This window comes from Halichoeres trimaculatus, unplaced genomic scaffold (genome assembly GCF_033239565.1).
Source record: "Halichoeres trimaculatus isolate MK-OKI-2021-1 unplaced genomic scaffold, fHalTri1.1 fHalTri1_scaffold_1, whole genome shotgun sequence".
Lineage (NCBI taxonomy): Eukaryota > Metazoa > Chordata > Actinopteri > Labriformes > Labridae > Halichoeres > Halichoeres trimaculatus.
In genome coordinates this window covers 37,812,489-37,838,794 of record NW_027437179.1, presented here as the reverse complement: position 1 = coordinate 37,838,794, position 26,306 = coordinate 37,812,489, and the positions used below count along the sequence as shown (strand labels likewise).

The window sequence follows — 26,306 nt, the reverse complement described above, 5'->3', positions numbered from 1 at the left end:
GCAGGACAGGAAGTTGTGTATGGAAACCATCTTAAATGCCCAGTGACTTTCAAATTAAAACAATCTGTGTCCAAACCAGATAGTATTTAACTTGAAAAAAAATGGACAGGTTGCAGGATTTACAGCCAAAACAAGAACAAGGAGTCATTCAATAATGGATTGGGAAGTGTGGGAACGATATCCGATATCAGAAAAACAAACAAGCATCGGATTATATCGGAATGCATCTAAAATCTCCGATATAAGCAGTCAATTCCAGACTCCACTCCTGCTGTTTTTATTTGATTTATTTAGGTTATTTTATGGCTCTTCTAATTTATTCTTTATTTTATTCAATTACTAGTATATTCTTATGTTTAATGTTAAAATTTCTCTTACCCATTGGTTGATAATAAATGGGTCTACTGTTGCTGACTACTGTTCTTTGTTTGAATAATATCTCTTAGCCTTATTTAGTGGTGTTTTTGTGTGAAAGTAATGCGCTGAAAATTCTCTAAGTAAAGCATGAATGCAGACCGATATCAGATTTTTTCTGTGGGAGTCCGTTTATTTGTGTTTTTGGTCAAGTAAAATATGGCCCCGTCTGAGTGCAGAGGAAACCTGCATAGGAGCAGGGAGGGGGTGTTTGGTGCGAGCGCTCTGGGCTTCTGCTGCACAAAATCACTGCTGTAGGGGTAATTTCTGCCCTAAACCTTGTGATAGGACCCAATTTGCTCCATCCCAGTATCACTTTAAGGCTTGAACTTGAGAAGGGGGATCTTTCCTATTTTTCATCAATCAAAAGCCCTTTGCACACCAGATACGTATTTTTCACGCAAGTATTTTGCACATTACTTATTTTTTCACACCTTCAGTTTTTTTAATGCAGGCTTTCACACCAGCAGCGTTCTTTCACTGAGCTAAATTGGGGCTTTTATTTTTTTTGGACCGAGGTTGATTTTTCCAAAGTTCCGCTTGTGACGAGAACACATCACAAAAAAAAACGCTTGTTGTTAACAAGCCACATACCAAAACATTCAATATTGATTGTGTTTGTGTCCCAGCACCTGGTTCCTTATGACGAAAGACATAAAAACTACAAAGACATGGCTTAGAGGCGAATAGCTGCGGAGATTGAAAATGACACCTCAAAATTTTTGCAATTTTGTGTTGTTGGTGTACAAAGGGCTAAAGTCTTTATCAATTAGGTCTTTTAAATAAAGGTGTCCCAGTCCGATATTGATATCGGATATCGGTCCGATATCAGCAAAAAAACATATATCGGTATCGTATCGGAATGCATCTAAACTCTCCGATATAAGCACTCCCATATAAGCTGTTTCTGTTACCCATTGGTTAATAATAAATGGGTCAGTTTTTCCTCATACTTACTGTTGCTGACTACTGTTCTTTGTTTGAATAATATCACTTTATCAAGCCTTTTCTAACATGACAGACATACTACAAAATAAGTAATAAAAGTATGCATGTTTAATGCTGATATCGTATCGGATTAATATCGATATCGGCCAATACTTAATGCTGCAGTATCGGTATCGTATCGGAAGTAAAAATGTAATATCGGGACATCCCTACTTTTAAAGTTGTTGAAAATTGTAAAGCTGAGAAATGTCACTCCAGAAATTGTTCCTTAAAGTGGACATTACTGTAACACTACCCTGTACGCTATGTAGCTCATTACTTTAGAGGACAAATCGTTTGTAACTGAACTCACCTGTTGACTTTTTATGAGCTGTGACATGTGTTATGTTTTAAAACCAATAGGAAGTCCAGTCTAGCTACAGTCGACGGATAGTGTAAAAGAAAACAGCTTTACCTTCACTGCACTTTCCAACAATCTTTAAGTAATAACGTCCCTCATTAAGTTAATGTGTCTGGAGCTCTGTGTGGCTTCTAAACTCCAAAATGCTTCATCTCGCAGAGGAATTCATGTTTTCAACAACACTTACAGGGAAACAAAAACTGATCAAGTGAATGTGTGTGAAGGAATACACGCTGTGAGGAAAAAAGCAAAGAAAAACTCACCGGGCGACTTTGTGGCTGTGCATTCATTGGCTGTGTCTGTGGAGAATACACTAAAGGGGCGGAGCCAGCATTTTGTCCAGGGTTGTATGGAGACTGAAGAAGAAGAAAGAGAAAAAGGGGAGAGACATCAGTCATTAATTACTTTAAAACATAACATTAACTCAGCAGATATCTTCCTCTGGATGTTGCTAGGGGAAATATTTTGCTCTGTGCAAAGATAATTGGTGCCCTCAAGGACATGAAATCCTGTACGTCTTTATTCTTCATCTCCTGAGCAGTGGAGCTTCACAGAGGTGGGTTTAAGCAGATCTGCTTACTCTGCTTCCAGCTGCTGCTGGTTGGGTTGTGATAATTTAAGTTGGAGCTGGCTGACGGAGCTATCTATAGAAGGCTTGTGAGAGACGAGAGCTGCTTCAGGGTAAGGCAGCGGGCCAGCGGGCTGTAACGGTGAGGAGGAAGAACCAGATTCCTCGTGAGCAGAGTCACATACTTTCAGAGAGGCTGAGTCACTTGGAAACATGATTCTGACGGAGAGCGGCGAGGCGAGCCCGGATGACAGCATCACAACAGAAGAGTCTGTCTGACAGAGAAGTCGTCTTCACGATTGAGAGATTTTCAAGATTCAGATCCTGGGATGCATTTATTTAGCTTTTATTCTAATAAATGTGTACAAGCAGCTTCAGTCAAAGGGAGATAACACATGAGTGAATGTTTATTTACATCATGCTCTGCTCTCTGTTTGTCAGCGGGATTACATAAAAAGTACTGGCCTGATTTTCATGAAACTTCCTGCGAGGGTGAAACATAGGTCGAGCAGTAACATGTTCTTTTTGACCAGATCTGGGCTCGACTCCAAAACAAGCACCGCTATCGCACTATATTCATGACCCAGTTAAAAAATGTCACTCCTGTAGCTGAAAACTGCTTTTTATAACAAGCTACAACATTCATTCAAGCTAAGGCTACAGTATTTGTACATTTTAACATGAGCTTAAAGTTTTTCATGAATGTTTGATGATAAAGACGCAAGAAATCCTCAAAAATGACTTTGCTGAAAGACAACTCTAGCTTCCTTTTTTCTGATATGATCAAAGCAGAGCTCTGTCTGATTAAAGAAGGACTATGATTAAAGACAAATGCAGATCTCTCTGTTCTTAGTTTCCCTTCTTCTCTTTGCCATATCCTTCCATCACATGCACAGATCTCACAGCCTTAACTGACAGAGAAATAAGCGCCTGTGATTGATTCCTACCAAGTACTTTAACCCTTCCCAAACCCCAACTGTTGTACGGAGTAATTAATCAAATACTATCCAAATCCTGAGTGTGATCACCAAGCTTCTCTTAGTGTACTGGGTTTTACGCCCGCATCCTCTTTTAATGTAATTATTCCCCACTTAAACGGTTTAAACAGAGCTCTTCCTGTGCACTCCAGCCTCACCGTGGCTGAAGAAAAGCTTGAAAATGTTAAATAGTGAAGTAGATGGCGCAATTATCTTAAGGGCATGACTCTTACCAAGTCTTGCATTTGTTTTAGAAGTAAATGAATGAAAACAGACCTTCTTTAAACTTTACTTTTCTACTTTTCAACCTCACCAATCAGAGCTAACGTAACCTCACTCTTCATTTTATTGATAGACTCTCGAGTTTGAACAGACCACTGCAGAATAACTGCTGACTGTGGGTTGGAATGAACATTAGCACAAACAGTTTCACAAGTCCTTTTTCTTATAGGCAGTCCAGCTCCATTGTCTACCATTAACACAAAATTAATCCAAGAAAAGGACAGATCTTGCTTCCCACTACAAAGCTTTGCTGGTGTCTTGTGGTCTTAGGAACTTTCACTCTACGTGCTTTAAATGGGTTTATCTTCTCCCATAAAAGTCTGACCAAACCATGAATGAGTAGCCACGTATACATGGACCCAAATATTCCGCTTGCATTCGGTTTGTTTGCTCAAACGGAAAGAATTTAACCTTTGTTTATACCTCATTCCAAAAGAAAAGTGTCAATCCAAATGGAAATTTAATCGGTTTCACAAAGGTGGAATATTCCTTTCCCCAAACCGATTGAGGTATCATGTATCCACTCAAACGGAAAGTTGTCAGGGTACGTTCTTTCACACATGCTCAGATATGACGTAAGGTGCAACTAGAGACGTCCCTCAACTTTAAAAATGGCGGCGAGCCGTCAGCACTGGACTGCTGCGGAAAGTTTGTTTTTGATCCAAACTTTGAAAGAAATGGACATAATATCAAGACTGGACGGACGACAAACTCGCAATACAAAGTATTGAAACACCGTGATAAACAAACTGTCGTCCTCCAGCTTTGATAGATCGCGTGATGTTTACGCTTTTCTGCGCATGCCCCATTGACTATTCTGTTTGATTACAGCGGCGCATGTAGACCAGAGATTGATTTCCATGTATACTATTGTTTTCGGAAAAGTCATTCGGAAAGATTCCATTCGGAAAGACGGAAAACTCCTCATGTAAACGTGGCTAGTGATTCTATAATTAGGGGAACATTTCAGGTATACAAATCTTTTTAAAAAGTTCTTTTTTGTTTCATGTTCTATTTGATTACAAATGATACACCTGTAGTGCACTTAATTCAGTAGTTGAAGAGTTTAAGTGCTAATGAATTTTTAATTATTTAAGTAACATCAGGACAAACCTGTCTCTACAACGTTAAATTTTGTGATGGGTAACATGGTTGACATTTTCTCAATTTTTTGGCTCTTGTGCTAACTGCAGACCTTGAACATGGCACCACCTGATCTCCATCACCTTATATTTCTGTGCATTTTCTTTACAGTTTGTTTTTTCTTAACATTTATAGTGAAAATGTTGGTAACACAGTTGACATACAATTAAAGTGGCCATGTACTGACAATCATTCTGATTAAATATTGATGAGGAGGAGCTGAAAAATGCCACACTTTCTTCATGGTTCCCACCAAAAAGGATGTGACTTTAATTGATTTAAGTCATGTGACTTTGGAGTAAACCATTGCTGATTTATTGGCCCTTTTTCAATGGGTGACACAGTTGATGCTGATTTCTTAGACACACTTAAAATGAATTATTTTATCCATATAAATTATTAAATAGTTTTTAAAACACCTTTGTCATATTTTAACGATTATTTCAAACGAATAATGCTCACCAACATGTATTCTAGTGTTGGTTTTGAAGAGCAAACTTGACATTTGAGACATCGGACAGCACAGAAACTGCAAATTCCAACACATGATTTGCATTTTCAGCTAAATAAATAATGGAATCTGTTCACTTTCTGTGTTAATAAAAGTGAAATATCACTCAAATGACCCACTGTAAAGTTGGTCATTGCTTGAAATTGATACTTAGTAAAATTGATAAGCATATCCCATGGACATGAAATGTACCCCTAATTATAGAATCACTCGAATACAGAGAACTATTATTATTATTACAAGAGGCAAATCTGCACAAGTGAGACTATTTCAAGATCACTTAAGAACTTTGAATTTAATATTCGGTCAAACTCATCTCCTTTTACAGTTTGTATTCTTTCGGGTGCTCTACATTCATTCACTTCTCTTAATGCCACAGTCACATACATATTAGTGTACGTCCTTAGACGGATCTATAACCTTGCTGGGATATACCGTTAAGCTCCATTTTGCCAGATGCATGCTGGGAAATACCCCCTCTTGACCCGCATTAGGATTAACCAAACACGATACAATGTACAGCAGGGTCGAGTGGGTTAGGGTAACTGGTTTGTCCTCAGGCAACGGCACACAGCAAACAACAATAACTGTTCAAATCAAACATGAATCATCACAGTAGTTTCACTGGAACAATGACGTCATGCAAACATGTAGAAGGAAGAAACCAAAACGGGGACAAACAAAGATTTAAAAGATGTAAAAACTGATGTCAGAGTGTTAGGAAGAGACCCCTGAGTGAATGATTTCAACATTTTGCTTTAATGTGGGTTTTCATAAAAGCCAAGAAGAGAATTATGCTTAATCAACTTGGTTTTTGTCTTTTTTTTGGAAAAATAAAGATTTGGAATTTGCAAAACTAACAATAACTTGAAAGAAAGCTAAGTTTAAACCAGCTAAAGACATTAGCCATGTGTGTTTTGTCTTTACTGACTGAAATGCTCATGCTTATTTCTGAATGTTGCCCATAACAAAAGAGACAAAAAGCAAGCAGACAGATGGACAGGTCACACACGCAGATAGGTTGACGGCGGACACTGTGACAAACTCACCCCTCCGCCTGCCTCCCAGCCCTTAGGGTAGCGATATGGGGAAGCTGTGGGTACTGATACCTGAGAGAGCGCCGGGGAGTGGGCATGACCGGGCGGTGTGCCCGCCAAGCTAGGGTGTCCCTTTGTGATGTCGTGAGCAGTGTAAGGAGGGCCAGCATGCCTGGGTACCTGTATGACATGAAACACAGAGGTTAGACGGACACACAAACACAGTGTCTTCTGTCAGACTGCTGCACACTGACACACAGTCACACACTGGTGTAGGACACAGTGGTGGCAGGATTCCACAGGTCATTAGTCCTCCCTCCTGCTGGGAAATGTAAATTAAGCGCTCAAGCGGTCGGATTAGCCCCTGAATGTGTCTAGAGGTGAAGACCTGGCCTGTGCATGGGTGTCGAAGCCTGCTGGGGTTGGCTGAGACTGACTCTGGCCTCTTCTGCAGTCTGCTGTGCAAGGATGTCTGGGTCTCATATGGCAAAACTGGGTCAAGTAATCAAATTACAATCCTGCTCTGTGACAGATACAGCACACCTGGTACAATAGACAACTGAGTCATGCTAAACAGGAGTAAATAATGGCTGGGGTGGCATTTGGGTTATGCAGCAGCTGAGGGAGTAGCCAGCGTAGGGATGTGATTTGGATGGGCCTTGGCTGCAGCAGCTGTAGAGCTGGCACCAATACGAGTGCTGCTTGCTGCTGCAGAAGGCCTGACACAGCAGGGAGCAGGCAGACAGATACTGCAGGAGGCAGACACAAGCTCTTTCTATGCCAGTTTGAGGCGGGACTTTTACACCCCTGCAACGTCTCAGCTTCAGTGTCACTGAAGCGTAAGAGTGGGGCCAAGTAGGCCCACAACTGGGCCAGTACCAGAGATAGTTAGAGACGTAGTAGGGGCATGACAGCATTAGTGTAAAACAGTCGAGCTGGCAGGTTCGTGTGTGCATGTGTACTTCTGCAATAACTTGGTGTAAAAAGGCACGACGGGGCGCCAACATAAAGCCACTGCAGATTCTGAGCACAAAGAGGCAATAACACTGGAGCTTAAATATGAGACTGTTGCAGACTTATGATGTAAAAACAGATTACAAAAACAGCCTGGAGAGTGGAGCTCTTTTATTGTACGGCATAAATCTGAATGCCTCTGATTTAGCCTTGAATGCAGTTTGCTATGGAGCTACGATTTGAAACACGACAACAATCAAACTTTGTTAACTCAGTTTGTAGTTTAGTGCAAAGAAGGTGAGTGACTCTTCAGTGTTCCTCAGAGTCTGATGCTCAAAGGACACGGTCACACTGGCAAACCGTACCATGCTTAAAGTGATACTCCGGGATGGAACAAGTTGGGTTCTGTCATAAGGTTTAGGGCAGAAATTACCCCTACAGCAGTATTTTTGTGCAGCAGAAGCCCAGAGCACTCGCACCACCCCAAACACCCCCTCCCTGCTCCTCTGCCGGTTTCCTCTGCACTCAGACGGGACCATTTTTTACTTGACCAAAAACACAAATAAACGGACTCCTACCAAAAAACTCTGATATGGGTCTGCATTCACGCTTTATTAAGAGAATTTTTAGTGCGTTATTTTCACACAAAACACCGCTAAATAAGGCTCAAGTCCTGGCAAACTACCTGCATTTGTTTATATCTGGCACACCGCGCGCGGACTGATACACTTAGCGGCGAGCACCTCGTAGCCAGCTGTGGCTCTGCAGCGGAGGTAGCGCCGTTTTACGACACGATGAGAACTCAAGCCTTATTTAGCTGTGTTTTTGTGTGAAAGTAACGGCTGAAAATTCTCTAAATAAAGTGTGAATTCAGACTGATATCAGACTTTTTCGGTGGGAGTCCGTTTATTTGTGTTTTTGGTCAAGTAAAATATGTCCCCGTCTGAGTGCAGAGGAAACCGGCTGAAGAGCAGGGAGGGGATCTTTGGTGTGAGCGCTCTGGGCTTCTGCTGCACAAAAACACTGCTGTAGGGGTAATTTCTGCCCTAAACCTTGTGATAGGACCCAACTTGTTCCATCCCAGAGTATCACTTTAAGCATGCTTCAACCTTAAAGACCAGTTCGTTTGGCCAGTGTGACTGAAAGTATGCCGTGCTTGAGCACAATTCACTGCTTTGGGCTTTAGCACAGCACAATGAGCACAAACAGACATGAAGTATGATCCATGACCAATGATCACTGCGACCACTGCTCTTGTCAATCACTTTAAACAATAGTGGGGTGTTAAAAGGGCTGTGTCGCACCAAAACAACTTAAAATGAAGCAAAAAGTCTCTGGAGGTGTAGCAGCATTCTCTGTATCTCATTGTGCTAACTTTGATGAGATCATACTTCTTGTAAAAAGACGCTGCACCATGATGTAGTTGGGCCATGCCTGTTTGTAGGGATGGGTACCGAGTTAGGTACTTTTATAGGTACCAACCAAATTCTGTCAAAAGTACCGGGTACCGATTCACATAAAATCAAAAGGTACCATATTAAGGTACCTAAATGCATCCTTGTGACTGTGAGGGACTGGGAGATTTTCCATGCTGGACATAAGCAGCATTGCAAGGTTATATATTGAAGAATGAATATGTTTAACTGAAAAAAATATGTATTTTATTCTTCAATAAATTGATATTTTTTTACCACTATAACACAGAAAGTACCGAAAATTGGTACCGTTGAGTACCGGTACTGGGTATAGGTACCGTATCATTTCAAATGTGAAAGGTACCCATCCCTACCTGTTTGTGATATCTACCAACTCCAACCTCACCAATCAGAGCTAATGTAACTTCACTCATTTTATTGATAGACTCTCAAGTTTGAACAGACCACTGTAGAATAACTGCTGACTGTGGATTGGAATGGACATTATTACAGTTTAACCCGTGTTTAAACCTTTAGCTCAGGCTGTATCACTCTACTGTTTAGCTTTCTTCTGCTCTTCTGCCTTTACTTAAAATTAAATCTATGAAATGTTTTCTTCAAGAACAAGGACAGATCTTGCTTCTCTGGGGATGGGTACCTTTCCCATTTGAAATGATACGGTACCAATGCCCGGTACCTGGCAATCAGTACCGGTAATCAACAGTACCAAGTTTCGGTACTTTTTGTGTTAATGAGGTAAAAAAATATCTGTTTGTTTGATAATAATTTTTTTTTTTTTTTCAACTTAACATATTCATTTGTGAATATGTAATCTTGCAATGTTGTGTTTATGTCCAGCATGGCAAATTGCCTACTCTTTTACTCTCTCTGAGTCACAAGAATGTATTAAGGTACCTAAACATGGTACCTTTTGATTTTATGTGAATTGGTACCCGATACTTAAGACAGAATTTGGTTAGTACCTACAAAAGTACCTAACTTGGTACCCATCTCTATGCTTCTCCCTGCTAAACTTTGCCAGCCTGTATAAGACCATCAAAAAAACTTCAGGTTTATGTGCTGTAAGAATTTGTGTTCAATAAAAACTGAGAAATCGCATTCAGAAATATCAGATTTTGATATGAGTTTTCAAATCATGGATTATGAACAAACAAATATACAAAAGTGAGACTCTCGGGATTTATTATCAATCATTGTACAGCACTTTGATCGGCATTCAATGTGTACGAATGAATTTATTTGTATAAATAAAAAATGATTGATTGGTGTTCATGACAGACAGCAGCAACCAAAAAATACTAACTTTGGGTAAATCATCATGTGTGATGAAAAACAGATGTAACAACAGACTCGCATGATGTTAAGCATTAGCCAAAGCTAACACAAGTCACTCCTAATATTTTACAGTCATGCATGTGAAGCTTTCATTTTATTACGAATGAAATAAGTTGTAGTTGAGCTGCTGCTGATTGTAGCCAAGCTTGGGTCTTAGTTTGAATTCCTTAACTGTACTAAGCCAAGCCGTACAATGATAGAATTTAAATTATGTATTAGGTCTTTCAGTTTTAAGCGCAGAAAAATCAAAACACACGATGTAAAATCCAAACATATGTCTGGGTGATAGAAAGGGATAATGGTGTGTGTCTCTACTGAGAAGCAAAACAAAGCCTTTTTTCCTTCCTACACCTCCTGGTTGATAAAGCTTTAGCATTAGCTAGCATATCCAAATGATATTCCTTATTAACCTAGCAGCACTTCATACAGCCTCTATAGTACTGCTTCTCTCCATCTCCTCTGTGTGGCCCACTTCCCTCAGATGACCTGGGATAAAGCAACTAATCTAGCTGCTGTTGCCAGGGGAGGAGCCTGCGCTGCTTCAGGCGAGTGACTGATTCTGAGGACATACAGAGTGATGGGGTGGGGGAGGGGAGGAGAGCGGTGGCAGTATAGGAGCTGTACGTGAGGCGAGAGGAGGGGGGAGAGGATTGTAAAGACCCTCGCATTCACTCTGCTGAACCAGTGTTTCACGCTGTCTACACGGTTTCCAACGGTGTCATCATCGTTGCTTTAGAAGACGTCTCGGAGCAGGGGAATCTCAGAGATGATCCCTGTGCTGTTGTTTTTCTGGGGATGTACAATCTCACAGCTGAGCATCTTTGTCTCCAATTATACAAAGACTCGTCTTGTACAATGTGTAGATACTGAGTGCACCTCCACTTTTCAGGGATTTTATTATCACTGGGAGCATATTTGTGCTGTCACATAAACAAAGCAATGATTTTGTGTACTGCTATGCTTGTAAAAGCAGCAGACTTTAAAAATAAAAGCCCTACAAATAACCCCTCTAATGTGCACTTTAAAGTACAGGAAATACCTCAGAAGGAGCCTAAATTGTGTTTATCTGTCAGCTCAGTTCATTTTGTCTTAGCAAATCAATACGATGTACAGTGAATAAGAAAATCAATATATACTTTAAATCGGATTTCTGCAAGAAACAGTTTTTACAAGATGTGGAACAACAAATAAAGATATCCTTGTCTTTAATGGGAGGATTGTCGCTAATTGGGAGTCTTCAAAGGCCTTTAACAGACCCCTGCCCTCCAGGTTACTGCACATCCTGCTAATCAGAGTAGATCAGTGCAGCTCAGCAGACACAGTGCTCAACATGTATCGCTGCTCAGCCTGACGCCCACTTGCAACGGGTGCTGGTCATGTCAGGCCGGTATCCTCGGAGGAGAGGAGGGTGACATGTCTAGTTGGTTTTCGTCTCGGGGGGAAAAGCAGAAGGTGTGGCAGGTCACCGAGAACAAGACCATTATAAATGAAATTGAGTTCATCCAAGGACGGCACATGCATTATGTCTACCTGAAGCACCCTAACTCACATGACGGTGATGTGCCCCCCCGCAGGTTGACATAAAACAGCAGCAATCATGTGAGCGATGTGATGATGGATCTGGCACAGGAAATGTTAATTAACTCCTGAAGGAGAGAGTGAACGGCAGAGGTCGCCTGAGGTGATGCGATTCTCCAGCAGACCTCCTGTGGTCAGATTACTGCGGTATGTCATAACAAGCATGCTTTCTTCTCCTCACAGTCAAAAACCCTCAAATGCATGTTAACCGTGCCCATAAAGACTGTTCACTCTCTCAGAATACAGCATTTTTCAGAGCCAATAAAGCTAATTAGGAACACAGTGATATACTGTTACAATGTACAGAATTTAAAGAGGGGTGGGCGGATTCATAGCTCTACAAACCTTTACGACTCATTAGAGCTTTCCACTTTCACTCATCTGCCAGAGTTTTCTAGGAAAAGTTAATGGTGTTTACACCTTTAACAAAAGCAATAAATCACACCTTTAAGGTTTTGTTTTTTGGGCTTCCTTAAAAATGATCAAGAGGGAGAAGCATGAGTCTAATTTTCTTCAAAATAAATCAAACAAAAAATCTGCTAAAGCACTTTAGCATGAAGCCCATCATCCCAATCACAGAACTTGTGTTGGAAATACGAGCTGTAAGGAACTGCTAATTCAATAAAACTTTTTTTGACACGCAGTAAAGCGTTTCTTTGTCTACAGAGGCTGTTTAGATGTGGGCTAAGGTATGTGCCACCAGAAATTCAGTGGTTATGATGAATTTGAAATACCTAGTTTGACTGATGCGTTAAAAAACTGAGTATGAATAACATGATTACAAATTGAATTGCATATTTTAAAAGTGAATTTATTTGTTTTAAAACTGTATCTTTAATCGACTCAAACATTCAAGTGTATATTCCTAAAATTCAGTTCATACAGTACAGATTTAGGTTTTTAATTCATTTCAGTTCAGCCTAAAACACTTATGTCCCCGAGGACGAGTGATCTGGGATGATTCCAATCCAGTCTTATAATGCAATTTTTCAAACTCAGTAAAGTTATTCAAATTCAGTTTCTAGTGGCACATATCTCAAGCCATAGTGTATTGTTCTGAATATAAGACAATGTTTTTCCCCAAGAAATCCCCTTTGAAAAAGTGCAGTCATTTTATTTTGGGGCCTAGGCTTTGAATAGCAGCTTGTTTTCTACATATCTTGTGGTGGTTGTGACATTATTTTTCCTGACTCTCTATTCTCTATACGAAGTGCGCTTGTCTCTGTGTCTGTGCACTCATCAGAGACAGAAATGGCATCATGTCATATAAATAAGATAAATAACTTTTTATGTTATAAAAAAGACTAAGGTAAAGACCTGGTCTATATGAGAGATTACTAGTGATGCACTGATATGAAAATTTTGGCCGATACCAATATTATTATTATTGTAATGGCCGATAACTGATATTAACCGATATCAATATTGGTACCAAAAAAAAAAAAAAAAAACACACGAAAAAACTATCTAAGATGATGTGTCGAGATAGCTCAGAGAGAAAAAGTGGTGAGAAAAGACGACCATGGATAGGATCAAAGGATGGAGCACCTAAGATGAACGTGATCAAAAAGGTATGTTTTGTCTAGTTTTAGGAACAAAAACAGGATGAGAGACATAAAAGAAGAGAGTCTGCTCTTCTTAGGTAGTTTTGGTGCTTACATAGTCAGAGAAAACAAGATTATTTGGGTCTTGAAAGATCATTCAAGATGCTCTGAAAATGGCCGGCAGCAAATGAGTAAATCTTGGCCCACTTTCACATATCAGCCGATAACGATATTGATACCGATATATCGTGCCCACAAAATGTGACATTTAATGACAAAACCTGTATTTAGTAGGGCTTGTAAATATAAAATCCTGACCTAAAACGAGCTGTTTGGGGTTTGCGGACGTCAGCGATTCCCTTTTTTGACCAATCAGGGGCAAGTCTGACCTGATTGGTCCACCGGAGCAGCTACCCCCAAACACACCCCCCACCCACTCTTCTCCATGCTGCTGGAGAGAAATCTCTCCAGCTGCTGGAGAGAAATCTCTCCAGCAGCAGGTAGGAGAATGCCGAAGTTGAAGAGCCATCACTGCTCTGTTTTTGGCTGTAAACAGCCACATAGTTCCATGCACAAGCTTCCCATCTCGGAAAAAGTCAAGACTGAGTGTCTGGAATTCATTTATGAGGGAAATGTGCTAGCTACACTCAGTAAAATTGTGCATGTGTGTGCTAGTCACTTCACGGCCGACTGCTTTTCCAACTTTGAACAGTACAACAGAGGGCTAGCGAGTAGGCTGGTCCTGAATCCAGGCGCATTACCAACCATTTGCAAACAAACCTGGGACCCTGGAAATGTGAGTATTTTAAATGCTGTGTGCTGTGGAGCAGATGTAAGAGCTTTTCCTCAGTGTCCTCTCTGTCTTTGTGTTAGCTTCAGGTTGCTAACTTTAGCTGTGGTTAGCCTGTTGTTTTAGCCTGTAATGTTACGGTAAATGAGCTTCGCTGTTTTCTAAACATTGTGCACTCAGAGCTCATCTTATATCCAGGGTGGCCTCATATTCAGATCAATATAGTTATATTGAGATGTTATAGCTGTGAATTATTGGGTCACAGAAACTTTGAGGTGAAAATCTGGTTTTCAAAAGACGACATGCTCAGTTTGATGTTGGAACAGCTGAGCTGAATGAATTCTGATGCAGCAAACGGTTAAATTACATGTTTGATCTTATGACTTATCAGCTGACCTTTGCTGCATGTACAAGAATAACAGCTTAACTTTTCTTTGTTTGCTAGAAGCTTAAGATGATCCGCACAAGCTTACCTCTCGGAAAATGATTCATGGGGACCTCTCTCTGTATTTCTGTTTTACATGTTCGTGCAACTACTGTTACTCTTATTGTGTAAAACTGTTAATGAATGCATGATAAACTTCACTGTAGACTGTGGTTTCTCTGCTCCAAACCTTACACAGAATTGCTTTTGAAATATTTTAGAAAACACTTGCAGTGATGTGAAAACAGTGTTTTGCCCACTATAATATTCAGTGCAATTTAGCAACAGCCAAATGAATAAAAGGAAAATAAAACTCTCTCTGAAACAGTTACATAATATGAAAAATGAATGCAAAAAGGCCACATCATTTTTAACCACTTGTACCTGATAATGCAGCAACCTGAGCACGTTTCTGGCCTAGTTGTGGTCAAGTCATAATGCAGCCACATGCAGACTGTGCCTGTGTTTGTGTGTGTGTGTGTGTGTGTATCTGTAGTGCATTTCTATACATGCACTGCAGCAAACAGGTGGAGATGTGTGTGACTCACGCTGTAGACTGCAGTAACTCCAGGCTGTGTGGGGAAGATCCTCTCGTCCAGTGATGGCTGAACCCGTGGGATTCTGGAGAGAAGTGAATTAAGGTAAACTGAACACATACGCAGAGCAAATAAACATCTTCATGGGAGAAAGGGAAAGGTAGCTCAACAGGTGAGCTTCTTTTCATATTTCTGTGTTTGTGTTGGAGACGTTGCAGAGTCTAAGTGCTGCTGATTAAACCGCATGATCAGACTTGATTTATAGTTTCCTCCTCGTCCTTAAACTCTGACTTCACTGTGCTGAAATGACTTCCTTCTTTGAGTTTATGCAGCTCATTCAGCTGCCGCACATCCAAAGGGTTTTCCTCCAACCCCAAAAGCCTACACAGTTTGATTTCAAGGATCCCCCAGCCACCCCACCCTGCTCGAAATGCCCCAACTCTAAAAGTACACTATGTACCTTCGGCTTTGTGCAAGTGTTAAAGGGAAAATCTGAAATGGATTTCTGGGCCACTTTAGGCAAGGGCACCAGCCGAGCAGAGGATTATACAACTCTGATTAAGAATAAAACAGATACAAACTTCATATTTCTCTGCTTGCAAGAGGTGAAAAGAAAACCCTCTTCTCACAACACTTGTAGAAAGCTCAAACACTCCAGGCTATTATCAAAGCTTTGGCACAGAAATCCTCACTTTCTGTGTGGCTTATGAAACATATAATAATCAGACTCTCTGGAGACGACATATAAGGAGACACAAAGGAGGGAATGTGTGATAGCCACATGAAAGAGAGGGGAGCCCTGTGGTTAGCAACCTGCTCAGGCAGTTGTCTGTGACATGAAGGCTAACACGCTGACTGACGGTCACATGGTTTCTGGGAAACCCAGCGTCTGTCTCTCTTCCTCTCAACCAAATCACGCCTCTTTTTCCCCTGAGGGCCAGGATGTACAAGAAAAGAAGCGTTCTGTACAACGTGTAGTCCAACCACGACGGGAATCAGAAGTGTTCAAAGTTCCGGTGAAAGTGAAAAGCGGGATGAATGCCACAGAGAGGAGGGTGTGTGCTCTTTTTTTAAAAAAAAGGGATGCTGTTGCACATTTTCAGACTTTAATCCTGGAGAGAGCTCAATGAAAACTCTGCTGTTCAAATGCCAGAAACAAAGAGTTGAGTAACAAATAAAAAACAAAGAGAGAAGCGGTTTCGAATAACAGATTGGTGGTTATAATAACGGTCAACATGTTAAGGCAGCTTGTGATAATTTTTCTTTTCTCAAAACTGTTCATTCGTCCTTCATCCCTTCTTCCAGCAGAGGAAAGTGACCCCCAAAGCCCTCTTTTCTTTGCTCTGCTTTTGCCTGCAGGGCCATCATCTCTCCTGGCCTCCCGCCAGCTCTGCTACTTGACAAAACAAGGGAGAGGGAGGGAGATAAGAAAAGATTCATTTAAAGCCGAAAAAAGGGAGCTGGGATTCAAAAGAGAGAACACAGCAGGATGCATTATCTGTTTCATTGTTGGAGAATTTAGAAAAACAACACGCCCACCCTCCCACGGTATGAGCGCACACAGAAATTAGGAGTAATTAGAGGCAAAGCCTGTTCACACTGACACTTCAGTGTAGGTGAGGAGAAGAAGGATTTAAATGTGCCAGGAACGTTAGAGAATCATCAGTTTTTAGATTTTGTTATGATGCAACCAGAGACATTTAAGCAAACTGTGCGGTTGAAAGAAAGGTCTCAAAACAAGGTTCAGGAGCGTGTACAGACTGCCTTTCAGGATCTCCTCTCTGCTGCCAGAAGCTGGTGAGAAAATCATTGGTATAATCAGCTGCAAATATTTCTTGACCCAGTTTTGGTGGGTAAAGAGAAAGGAGGGGCGACAACAGTGAGGCAACCTGATCTGTCTACTCTACATCACCACAGGCTGACAAGAGGGAAACGATGTCAGGACTGTAAACAGAAGGCAAGGCTGTGATACACACTCACACACACGTGTGAAACAAGGGTCCAACACGAGGGAGGAACGGGTGTGTACTCGCTCTGGAGTGAAAGGTCAACAGAACCAAGAGAAGAGAGAAAGGAAAAAAAAAGTAGGGCTGCAACTAACGATTATTTTGGTAATCTGTTACTCCGACTATTACATTTATGATTAGGGATGCACAATATTGCATTTTTGCCGACATCCGATATGCCGATATATTGAAACCCCTTTTGGTCGAGACTGATACCAATACCAATAATCACAAGTTTGTTTGTTTTTTTCACTGTAAAGACAGCTAAGTCTATCCTGTACTGGCATTTATATGTTACTCTTATTGTAGCTAAGCTTTTATCAGCCGATACCGATATTGTGCCGATAATGTCGTGCATCCCTACTTATGATAAATCGATGAATCAACATACATGAACATAGTTAAGCTGACTAGATGCTACATTTATAAAGTATGAAAAGTGATATGAATGTGTTGTCATTTAAAGCATCAACAATTTGGGCAAAATAATAGAAAATATATTGTTATGTCATCAGATTAAGAACTTAGTGGGCCAAAAAGGCAAATAAATACAAATGTGTCCCTAATCTTTTCACCTGCAGGTGAAACAGCACATCCCTTCTGCCCTACCATTATCTGTAGCTGCTAACGCTAATGCTAACGTTAGTTTAATGAACTCCTCGTGGTTTTCAAACGGGTGGCGATTTAATAAAAAGGCAAAACGAGTCCTAAAAGACAAACCATGAATTCCACAACATATAAAAGCAGTGTATTTGGGATTTTGTTGCTCTTCACCTCACTGTTGAGCTCCTGGCTCGTTATCGATGAGCCCAACATGTTTGTGTCTTAAAGGGGACATATCACGCTTGTTTCTCCTTTTCACTATGCCAGACTAGGATGCCTGTAAAGCATTTCTGCCCTCAGTACAAATCATTTAGTTCCTTCATTGCCCCACAATAGCGTTCTCAATATCCTCATTTTAGGCCATTCTGAAGATCTCGTTGAAACGCTCCGTTTGCAGAATGACCTCCAGTAACCTCGCAACGTCACAGCCTTTTGTGCTCTGATTGGGGTAGAGCCAGGGGGCGTTTTTTGCAGCATGGCAGTATTTAAAAAATCGCCATATTGGATGGAGCAGACTGAGCGAGTTTGCTGTTTGCCAAAACTTCAGCGTAAGGCATTGATAGCAGTAATAAAATGGCAGAGTGTAGGATACGTTCTTTTGTATTGGACCCCGAGTCAGACCCAGACAGTTCTGCAGCTCAGGAGGAAGAAAATCCACCTGGACATAGATCATCTCAGGACGCTTCAGTGTGGTGAGTCAAAAAGGTACTGTAACACGTATAGTTTATATGTTTATACTCAGTTTTGGTGGGTGTATCCCTCGGTGGCGGTTGTGTGACTAACTGACATCACAGAGGAGGAGCTGCTTTATCAGATTACTCCAATAAAAAGAGAGGATCCTCGTGTCGTCACTAAGGTCGAAATCTCGTGGCCAAATGGCAATGACCTATTTTCAGAGGCATCAAATCTCGTTCTAGGATATCAGAAAAAATACAATATCTCATTTTTTGAAAATTCAGGGGGTGAAAGGTCTTGTTTTTCAAATTTATTATTTTATATGTAAGTATTAAATCAGGGATCAGCATGATATGTCCCCTTTAAGTGCTGGATCATTGCAGTCCTACTGCCGTGCCATGGTCATTTTTGCAAACGTTGCAATTACCGCGCTGTGTGCTTCTACTTAGCATGAAATACTCCCAAACTCCTGGATTTGGAGGAAGAACGGCTTCTCCTCCACCAGACTGATCTGTTTACATGTGACACATACAGCCCCGCAGCCCAGGTAATCTACACTCCAGTCAAGTAGGTGGCGGTAATGCATCTTCAGCTAGTTACCAACCACTAAATAATCCGACAAAAGGAAGAAGACAAATAAACTGAAGAGAAACTAAAACAGTAATAGGGCAGCACAGTGCATGGATTGTGGGAAAACATCATCAAAGCTTGTACTAATCGATTTTTATCGATTTTATGGATTTGTCGTTGCAGCCCTAAGACAAAGTTCAGGTCCATCCACCCGTTCACTTATTATCTGAGCAGCCTTTTCAGGCGCCAATCACAGCTGTCAGTGGGCTGGATGTGGGGGACATGATGGACAGACTGTCAGTCAACCACAAGGCTGACACAAACAAAGAATAACCACACACACCCGCAGTCACACATAGATGCAATCTGGAGTCATAAGTTTACACTACTGAGCATTTCTTTTGAGGAGAGGAAACCAGTGACCACGAGGATCCTACAAATGATGGAGGAGAGCGTACATATTCTACACAGAAAAGGTTACTGTCCTTGACCAGGGATTTCAACCAGGAACCTTCAATGCACAACCAAACATCAGGGGAAAAGCAGGTTAATAAGCCTGGATGTGAAAGTCTTCAGACACTTTTTTCAGCGTGAACTCGAGGTGAGACTTTAACCATCAGCTGTAATATCAATCATCAGTCAGCCTTAGGGGCTGGGATATATTTACTGTTGCTGGAACCGATGATGCTGGCAGACATCGGCACCGACCCAAACACCTGATCATCTTCTTTCATCATCCCTCTTCCTCTTTCCTACAATCAGAGGCAAGATTCAAACTCAGCCTCCAGCGTGCAGATGCTCAAGCACCTGTTGTCAACACAGATTTTTGAGGTGACACAATTTAGCAAAGATGTGGTTTCAACACTCGTGCCACATCAAAAGAGAGCTTTTTGCTTCACGCTATTTAGGGAAACTGAAGAAAAGGAAACACTACACTAAAACATCCGAGACAGCTGAAAAATCGATCCACACGAGAAATGATCCTCTTTTTTTAAAAAAGGCCACGTCGGGCATCGACTGCTCTTGCTTGAAGCTTTTACGCCCCTTATGTCTGCAGCTCGATCGAGGCACGGTGGCAGCAGGTGAAGATTTTGCAGCCGAGGATCCACCACCTGTTTTTCCCACACCAAAATGTTGTTGTTAACCATTTCATTTTCCTTCATATGAAATCGCCATCTGGTACCAATTATGCAGAAGACTTCTCTTGCTTTCTACTCTTTGAGCACGTTTCCCTGGTTGTATCTTCACACCAGCTCTGCAGGTAACAGGGTGAGAGGAGATATAACCGATACCATGCTGCGATGAATATGTCCAACATTTTTCCTGTGATTGCTTTTCCAATGTTTCATTCATACCTGTAACTTTTATGATCTAATAAAAATGCCTTTTGCATCCTTTTAAAGCCAAAGCACTCTTGCTGTCAAACAAAATAAAGTAGCAAGAGCATGAAGCGGTAAAGGAGGGCTCTTCTCTAAAGCTTGACCACAAACTGGATTATTAACACAAGGAAACAGGAAAAAAGAGGTTATCATAAGACTTAAGGGTATTGTTACATCCTTTAAAGTTCATAAAAAAAGATTTTGTTTCTAGCAAAGTGCAGTAGAAATTCACTGACATTTTTTTCAGCTATTTCCTCTGTCTGGTTGAAATACTTGAGAGATTTGGTCGACTTTCTTTTCTATTTTCCACCTCAAGGTCACCGGAAGGTTTTAAAAATGCTCCAAAACTCTGATACAAGCTCGAACACTCACACACACTCATGTCCAGGTGAAAACACTCAGAGGATAAACTTCCTCTCGAGGTTACAGACACTGATGTCAAACCTCTCCATGAGGTTAGCCAGGTTACCATCTGGGAGCAGTCACCTCTCAGCTCAGCTCGACTGCGAGTATCAGGGCTGCAGCATGAAAGTGGCTGCCTGCACTAATTAGACATTATTCATTAGAGTTCTATTAATTTTCTGCTTGAGCAGAGAGGCCGAGCACAATGTCAACTTAAAGACTTACAGGGGGGGATATAACTCCGGGGAATAACAGAGTCAGTGTGTGGCTGAAGAATTACCTGCTGTAACATCCACCTGCACGACATTACACAGAGGAAGAGCTTCTCATGTGACTCTATAGAGATTTGAGACACAGGTTATCAGTTTCTTGTTATTAGCTTTTTTAATAAACTGCCAGTCATAAAACATAAAGTAAACCATTGGAGGGTCAAAATCCATTGATAAGATATTGTACTTATTTACTGACATATGACACTGAGAAAATATTGTTGTTTTCAGTCAGAACAAAATATCTGCACTGCAAAAAACTGAAATCTTAACAACTTTTTTTTGTCTTATTTTCAGTAGAAAATGCCTTTTAAGACTTAATGAGCCACATTGAGCTGAGCAGTTCGGAAAAAAATGTCTTATTTCATATAGGTTAAAGACAAAAATGAGGTCTGAATTGCTTGTAACAAGTTAAAAAAATCTGCCAATGAAAGAAGAGAAAAGTTACTTATATTAAGACATTATTCTAGTTTGAGGCAATTTTTTTTTTGTTCGATTACAAGCAATTCAGACCTCATTTTTGCCTTTAAATAACTTGGACTGACCTGTTCAAGTCTAACAAGACAATTTTTACTTAAAATACCACAAAAACACTTAATAAGATCTCATTTTTTTGCAGTGTGAGGATGTTTCCCATGGCTTTGGAGATTACAGCTAAACTGTTTCTCGGTTTTAAGACTGGACAACTTGGCGCACAAGTTTGACTTGTAGTTTCAGTGAGTATCCTTATGCACTGAGGTTATAGTCCAAGTTGTAACTGAGACTAGTTGACTTTCAGTCATGACCATTTCATGCACATCATCCCTCACTTTCTACTTCTCTACTTCCCAGATTTTTAGTCTTTTCTCAGGTGGCTGGATAGGAAAATGACCATGAATTAACTTCAAAATAGGCCAAACAACTTAAGGTTGCCAATAATTCAAGCAGCTCAATCCAAGCGCAAGGCGGCATGTTGGCCTTCTGATCCTGTTCTGTACATACACACAGGGCCTGGAAAGAAAAAAACCTGATGTTGCTCCAAATTTGAGGTAAACTTCCTACTTTCCAATGAACTTTGCTGGGAACAAATGAAGTCATTTTCCTTGAGTCTCCCAAGCTGTAAACAACTTTGTCCTGCTCTAACCTGACAACATACTGTAGGTGAAATATGTTCGCATTGGTTAAGTGACTGGATTTTTGGGGCCAAGTATGAATAACATTGTGGTGATGGGTGACAAAGGTTGTGTCCGAAATAATTTACTTATTCCCTCCTCCCTACTTACTATATGTTGTGAATTAGATGTAGTGGACTATACAGCCCACTATATCAGCAAAATTAAAACAACATTTCGAACACTACTTACTCACTCGCCATCTGCTGACAGCAGCGTGATAACTCTGGCATTGCTCACTGACAGCTTTACAGTTAGTTTTTCACAAACACTGCAAAACAGCATGGATTTCAGAGATAACTCACATAATACCTAGCACATTTTACCACATTAACCGCCAAATATAGTAACCACATTCATTCCGTTCATGTTTTTTGGTAAATAAATTAAAAAGTCCTGTGTATTCGTGCCACAATTTATGCTGTGTTTGAGAAGTACAAGGTCCAGTGACTGCATCACTTGCGTTGATGGTTCAGCGGCTAACGTCTGTGTTGTGTGCTTCTTTGGTTGTCCAAAAGTTTAACAGAGAGCTAAGTGTTATTCTTTGACAGTATGTGATGTTGATTTATGTTATTAGTGACCTGTAATCATGTTATCAGCTATTTCTTCTGTTAAAACCAACAACAGTACTACTACAGAATGGCATATTCACTGTATAGTGCACTATAAACTGCACTACAGTTTTATTTAGCAGATGCTTTTGTCCAAAGCAATGTACAACCCAAGCAAGAATTTAGACAGAAAGAAAAACCTAGTTAGGGGGACAAAGTGCTACAAGTTATTTGGCTGCAGGTGCTGCCATTAAGTGCAAGATTTTTTTTAAATAGTGTATAATAATCTAGCCAACTAACCACAATTGCTGCAACAATATATTTCAACTTTCAACAACATTCGGTAATTAGGGCTGAAAATACTCTAAGAGCTGAGTCTGAGACCTTCTGACTCATTCTACCCCTGAGGACAAAGAGAGGAAGGGTCAGATTTAAGTGCTCAAGTGTTCCCTGAACAGATGAGTCTTCAGACATCTCTTAAAGTAGAAAGGGACTCTGTGGATTGTATAGAGTTAGGTAATTCATTCCATCATTTGGACAAAACAGAGGAGGAGAGTCTGGCTAGTGATTTGGAGCCACGCTGGACTGGGAGCACCAGGCGTCTTTCACAAGCAGAGCGTAGTGGGCGAGAAGGAGTGTAGACCTGGATGAGGAACCCTAGGTAAGCTTTCTGCTTGACAAGTTGTCTGACACAGCATCTGGAAGCAGAAATTATTATAAGCTACACTTACTCAAACATGGGTGTCTAAAATAAATGAAGACATATGTTAACAGTGAATTTTAAAAATGCTTTCTTGGTTGTGAAACCTTCAGATTCTTTGGTACCTATCAATATCAGATGATAAACTCTCCATTATTTGTATATTTGATAGTTTTGAAAGCACCAAAGCTTGCAAGCAAAAACAAATCCACCATGGGATTTCCAACCTCGAGCTGCAGCTGTTGCAGGAAAGGGAGGGGTAACCAAAAGAGACGGAGACCACCTCTGCCCCCTCTCTGTCGCTCCAGCAAAAATAGACAAATAAAAAGTTATTTTCTGGTTGTTTCACAGCAGTTATTCTAAAAACAATTAGCTAACAAAAAGAGAAAACCTTTGGGAGAAGATTTTTGATAGTGCTAAAGCCCATTGTATACATTTTTATTTACCCTTTTATAATTGAAAATTCTTGTGGCTCAAAAACCAGACACAACAAACCCTTTTCCAACAGAGACTCTACAATCATTAACAGAATCTATTGATAGAGATCACTTTCCATACAAAAGCACTTTTTTATGCAACCCTCTGATAAAATCACCAACCTGCTGGCTGTGAGCAGAAATGCCCGGTATTAGTTTCACTCCTGAAACTGAGACGCTGTTCACTTATCAGCCCAGACGATGGAGGACTGAGGCTACGTGATCCTGAAAGGACTACACCTCAAGGATGTCAGTTACTCAACCTCAGCAGACATTTGATAACAGAAGCTATAGTTCTCTTATGACACTGAGCACATAAAAAAAGAACCACTCGCATTTCACACAGGGTCATTCTCCTGAAACAAGGCCACAGAGTTTATTACTGACCATCTGAAATCAAGTTCTAAATCAATGTGCTGCCACGGGCTGAAAACACTCCATGTTAACTGTTATCCTCTGAGGAGATCATAAAGTAGCTTCAAACACTCCTCCTTGACCCTTGACCCTGTAGCGACCTGTAAGCCTTAATTAGGAGGGAAAAGCTGCTGCGGCTCCTGCTTCATCATTAGCTTACAGTAAAGCCACTAATGTGCTGAGTGGGTGAGAGGGAGAGAAAGGCAGCAGGAAACGCAGACTTAGTGATAGCGGGGCTGTGATCACTGGGACAAAGCAGCTCAATAAACTGTTATCTGTTCTATTACTGATTAAATAAATGAATCACAGCTGCGTGGTTGGCCTCACCCCTGGATGAATCATGAGAAATATCCAAGAAAAAGAGGCAGGAAGGGTCAGAGAGGCTTTTTTTAGCTGACTGAGTTTCTCTGCAGACTAATGACACCTCATTTGTATGTCTGCACTGCAATAAAGTCACTAATGACCACACCCCAAACTCCTGTGACACACAAACGCTGAACACATCTGAAATGCCATGTCTCCTTGAATGACACCACAGGCTACCTGGAAATCTCAGTGCAGAGTGTTCGGAGTGGAGGCGCAGGAAGTGAGTGGAGACATAGCCCAGATGGTGCAGACACAAACCCTCCTTCTCCTGCTGGCCCACTGGCCACTCTTACACACACAAACGCACGTATACACACACACACACACACTTGCGCTGTTGGATAGGAGCAGAGCACAAAGCTCTCACTGCCTGCTGCTGAGACTGCTTTTTCACAACAGTATGAACGATTGGTGGCACGTTCCACTCTAACAAGACAAACCTGGCAGATTTTCATTCCTTCATTTCTACAGCACACCGTGTAGATTTTAAAATATGGATCCTTTTCATGTTTTTTTCACTTCACATTCAGAAATGAAGATGATTTCAGATCCAAAATACAAAAATCTCTGTGATTATGATTTAGATAGAAGAGACGGTAAGGGCTTGAGAACTAGGGACAGCATTTCAAGCAAAAATGTTATTTGATGGTCATCGCTAACTATTCACACAGTTGTTGTAGACTAGTTAGTTGTGGATATGACCTATATGCATTCTAGTTTTCCAAAGCAAAGTTAACCTCATTTTTTATTCACATTTATGTAAAAGTTTTTCACAGAAGTCTCTGTGTTTTTCTCCAGTCACACTTTCTCATGTTACTTGAATGTTTTAATGTCAATTTGGAAGTTTTTTTTAACTAACAACAAAAAGGAAGCAGCTTTCAGATGCCCCTACAACCACCATCGGCAGCTATATCAAATTACAACCAGGGGCTGGTAAAACACTTTATTTATATATTTTTTTTCAATGAATTAATGGTCACAATGGTTCAATTTTTTCATTATCAAAAGATTTTTTAAGTAGTCAATCATCAGGAATCGACCCTTGAGGCATCAGAGGTTTTAAAAGCTGTGCAACTAAAAAGTCTTTAAAAAACATGTTTTAATAAAGTACTGGAGTACTGCAGAGGAAAAAAAAAAGATTCTTCCATAGACTGTATAAAACATGGATGTAGTCTCGCCGACTTCACCCGTCTGTTTCTGAAACGGAAAATGAAGCACATCGGCTATAGCGGCCATATTGGTAGTGGCAAGGGCTTCTCCTACAGCTATTGGGCGCCTGTCGGTCACATGACCCTCAGCTGTGCCTCTTATTGGGGGAGCTCACGATCTTAATGTCCTCTTAACATCCGAGTTTGAAAAAAAAAATCAAAAAATCATCTCCTTTACAGTGGGAGCCGGTAGTAAAATTAGCGACTCAGATAGGAGATGTTTTTTTGAACCAGGCTGTAAATAGGTTAATTTCTGCTTTGAAAACAGCTTTTTTTGGCTTGGTGTGTATGTGACTTCTGGTACTTCCGGAGCCAGCCTCAAGCGAACACTCGAGAAAGAGCAGATTTTAGCACTTCAGCATTGTCTCATATTCTTAAACCAGAGGTTGCTGCTTGGATTCACCCGATTCTTTCATTTCATAAAAAAGCAGATACAGTGTTGGGTTATTAATGGGTCTTAAATGAAACGAGAAGGAGCCACCCAATCAGGGGAATAAAATATAATATGTGACATGCGCCGACATTTTGTAGTTTATTTTCAATAAGCCTACACTCTAACGCAAGTAAAAAGAACTAAACTTCCTAGAAGCCAACGGTAAATTTAGAAAGAATGGGGAGAAAATCAAATCAGATTCAATGTTTTGCCCAAAAATTAAAAG

At 40.7% G+C, this 26,306-nt stretch overlaps 1 protein-coding gene across 15 annotated transcripts in view; it reads right to left on the bottom strand.

Moving 5' to 3' along the window:
- eif4g3a (eukaryotic translation initiation factor 4 gamma, 3a) overlaps positions 1-26,306 on the bottom strand; it is a 95,080-nt gene that overhangs the window by 58,877 nt on the left and 9,897 nt on the right. For 14 of the 15 annotated variants that reach the window (XM_074665516.1, XM_074665534.1, XM_074665551.1 and 11 more), the window contains exons 2-4: positions 14,890-14,962; positions 6,293-6,460; positions 2,026-2,118 (exon numbers count right to left, since the gene is read on the bottom strand). In XM_074665516.1, coding sequence (XP_074521617.1) covers positions 2,026-2,118; positions 6,293-6,460; positions 14,890-14,962 — 334 coding nt within the window. The remainder of the gene's footprint in view (positions 1-2,025; positions 2,119-6,292; positions 6,461-14,889; positions 14,963-26,306) is intronic. The other variant, XM_074665560.1, reaches the window with a different exon arrangement.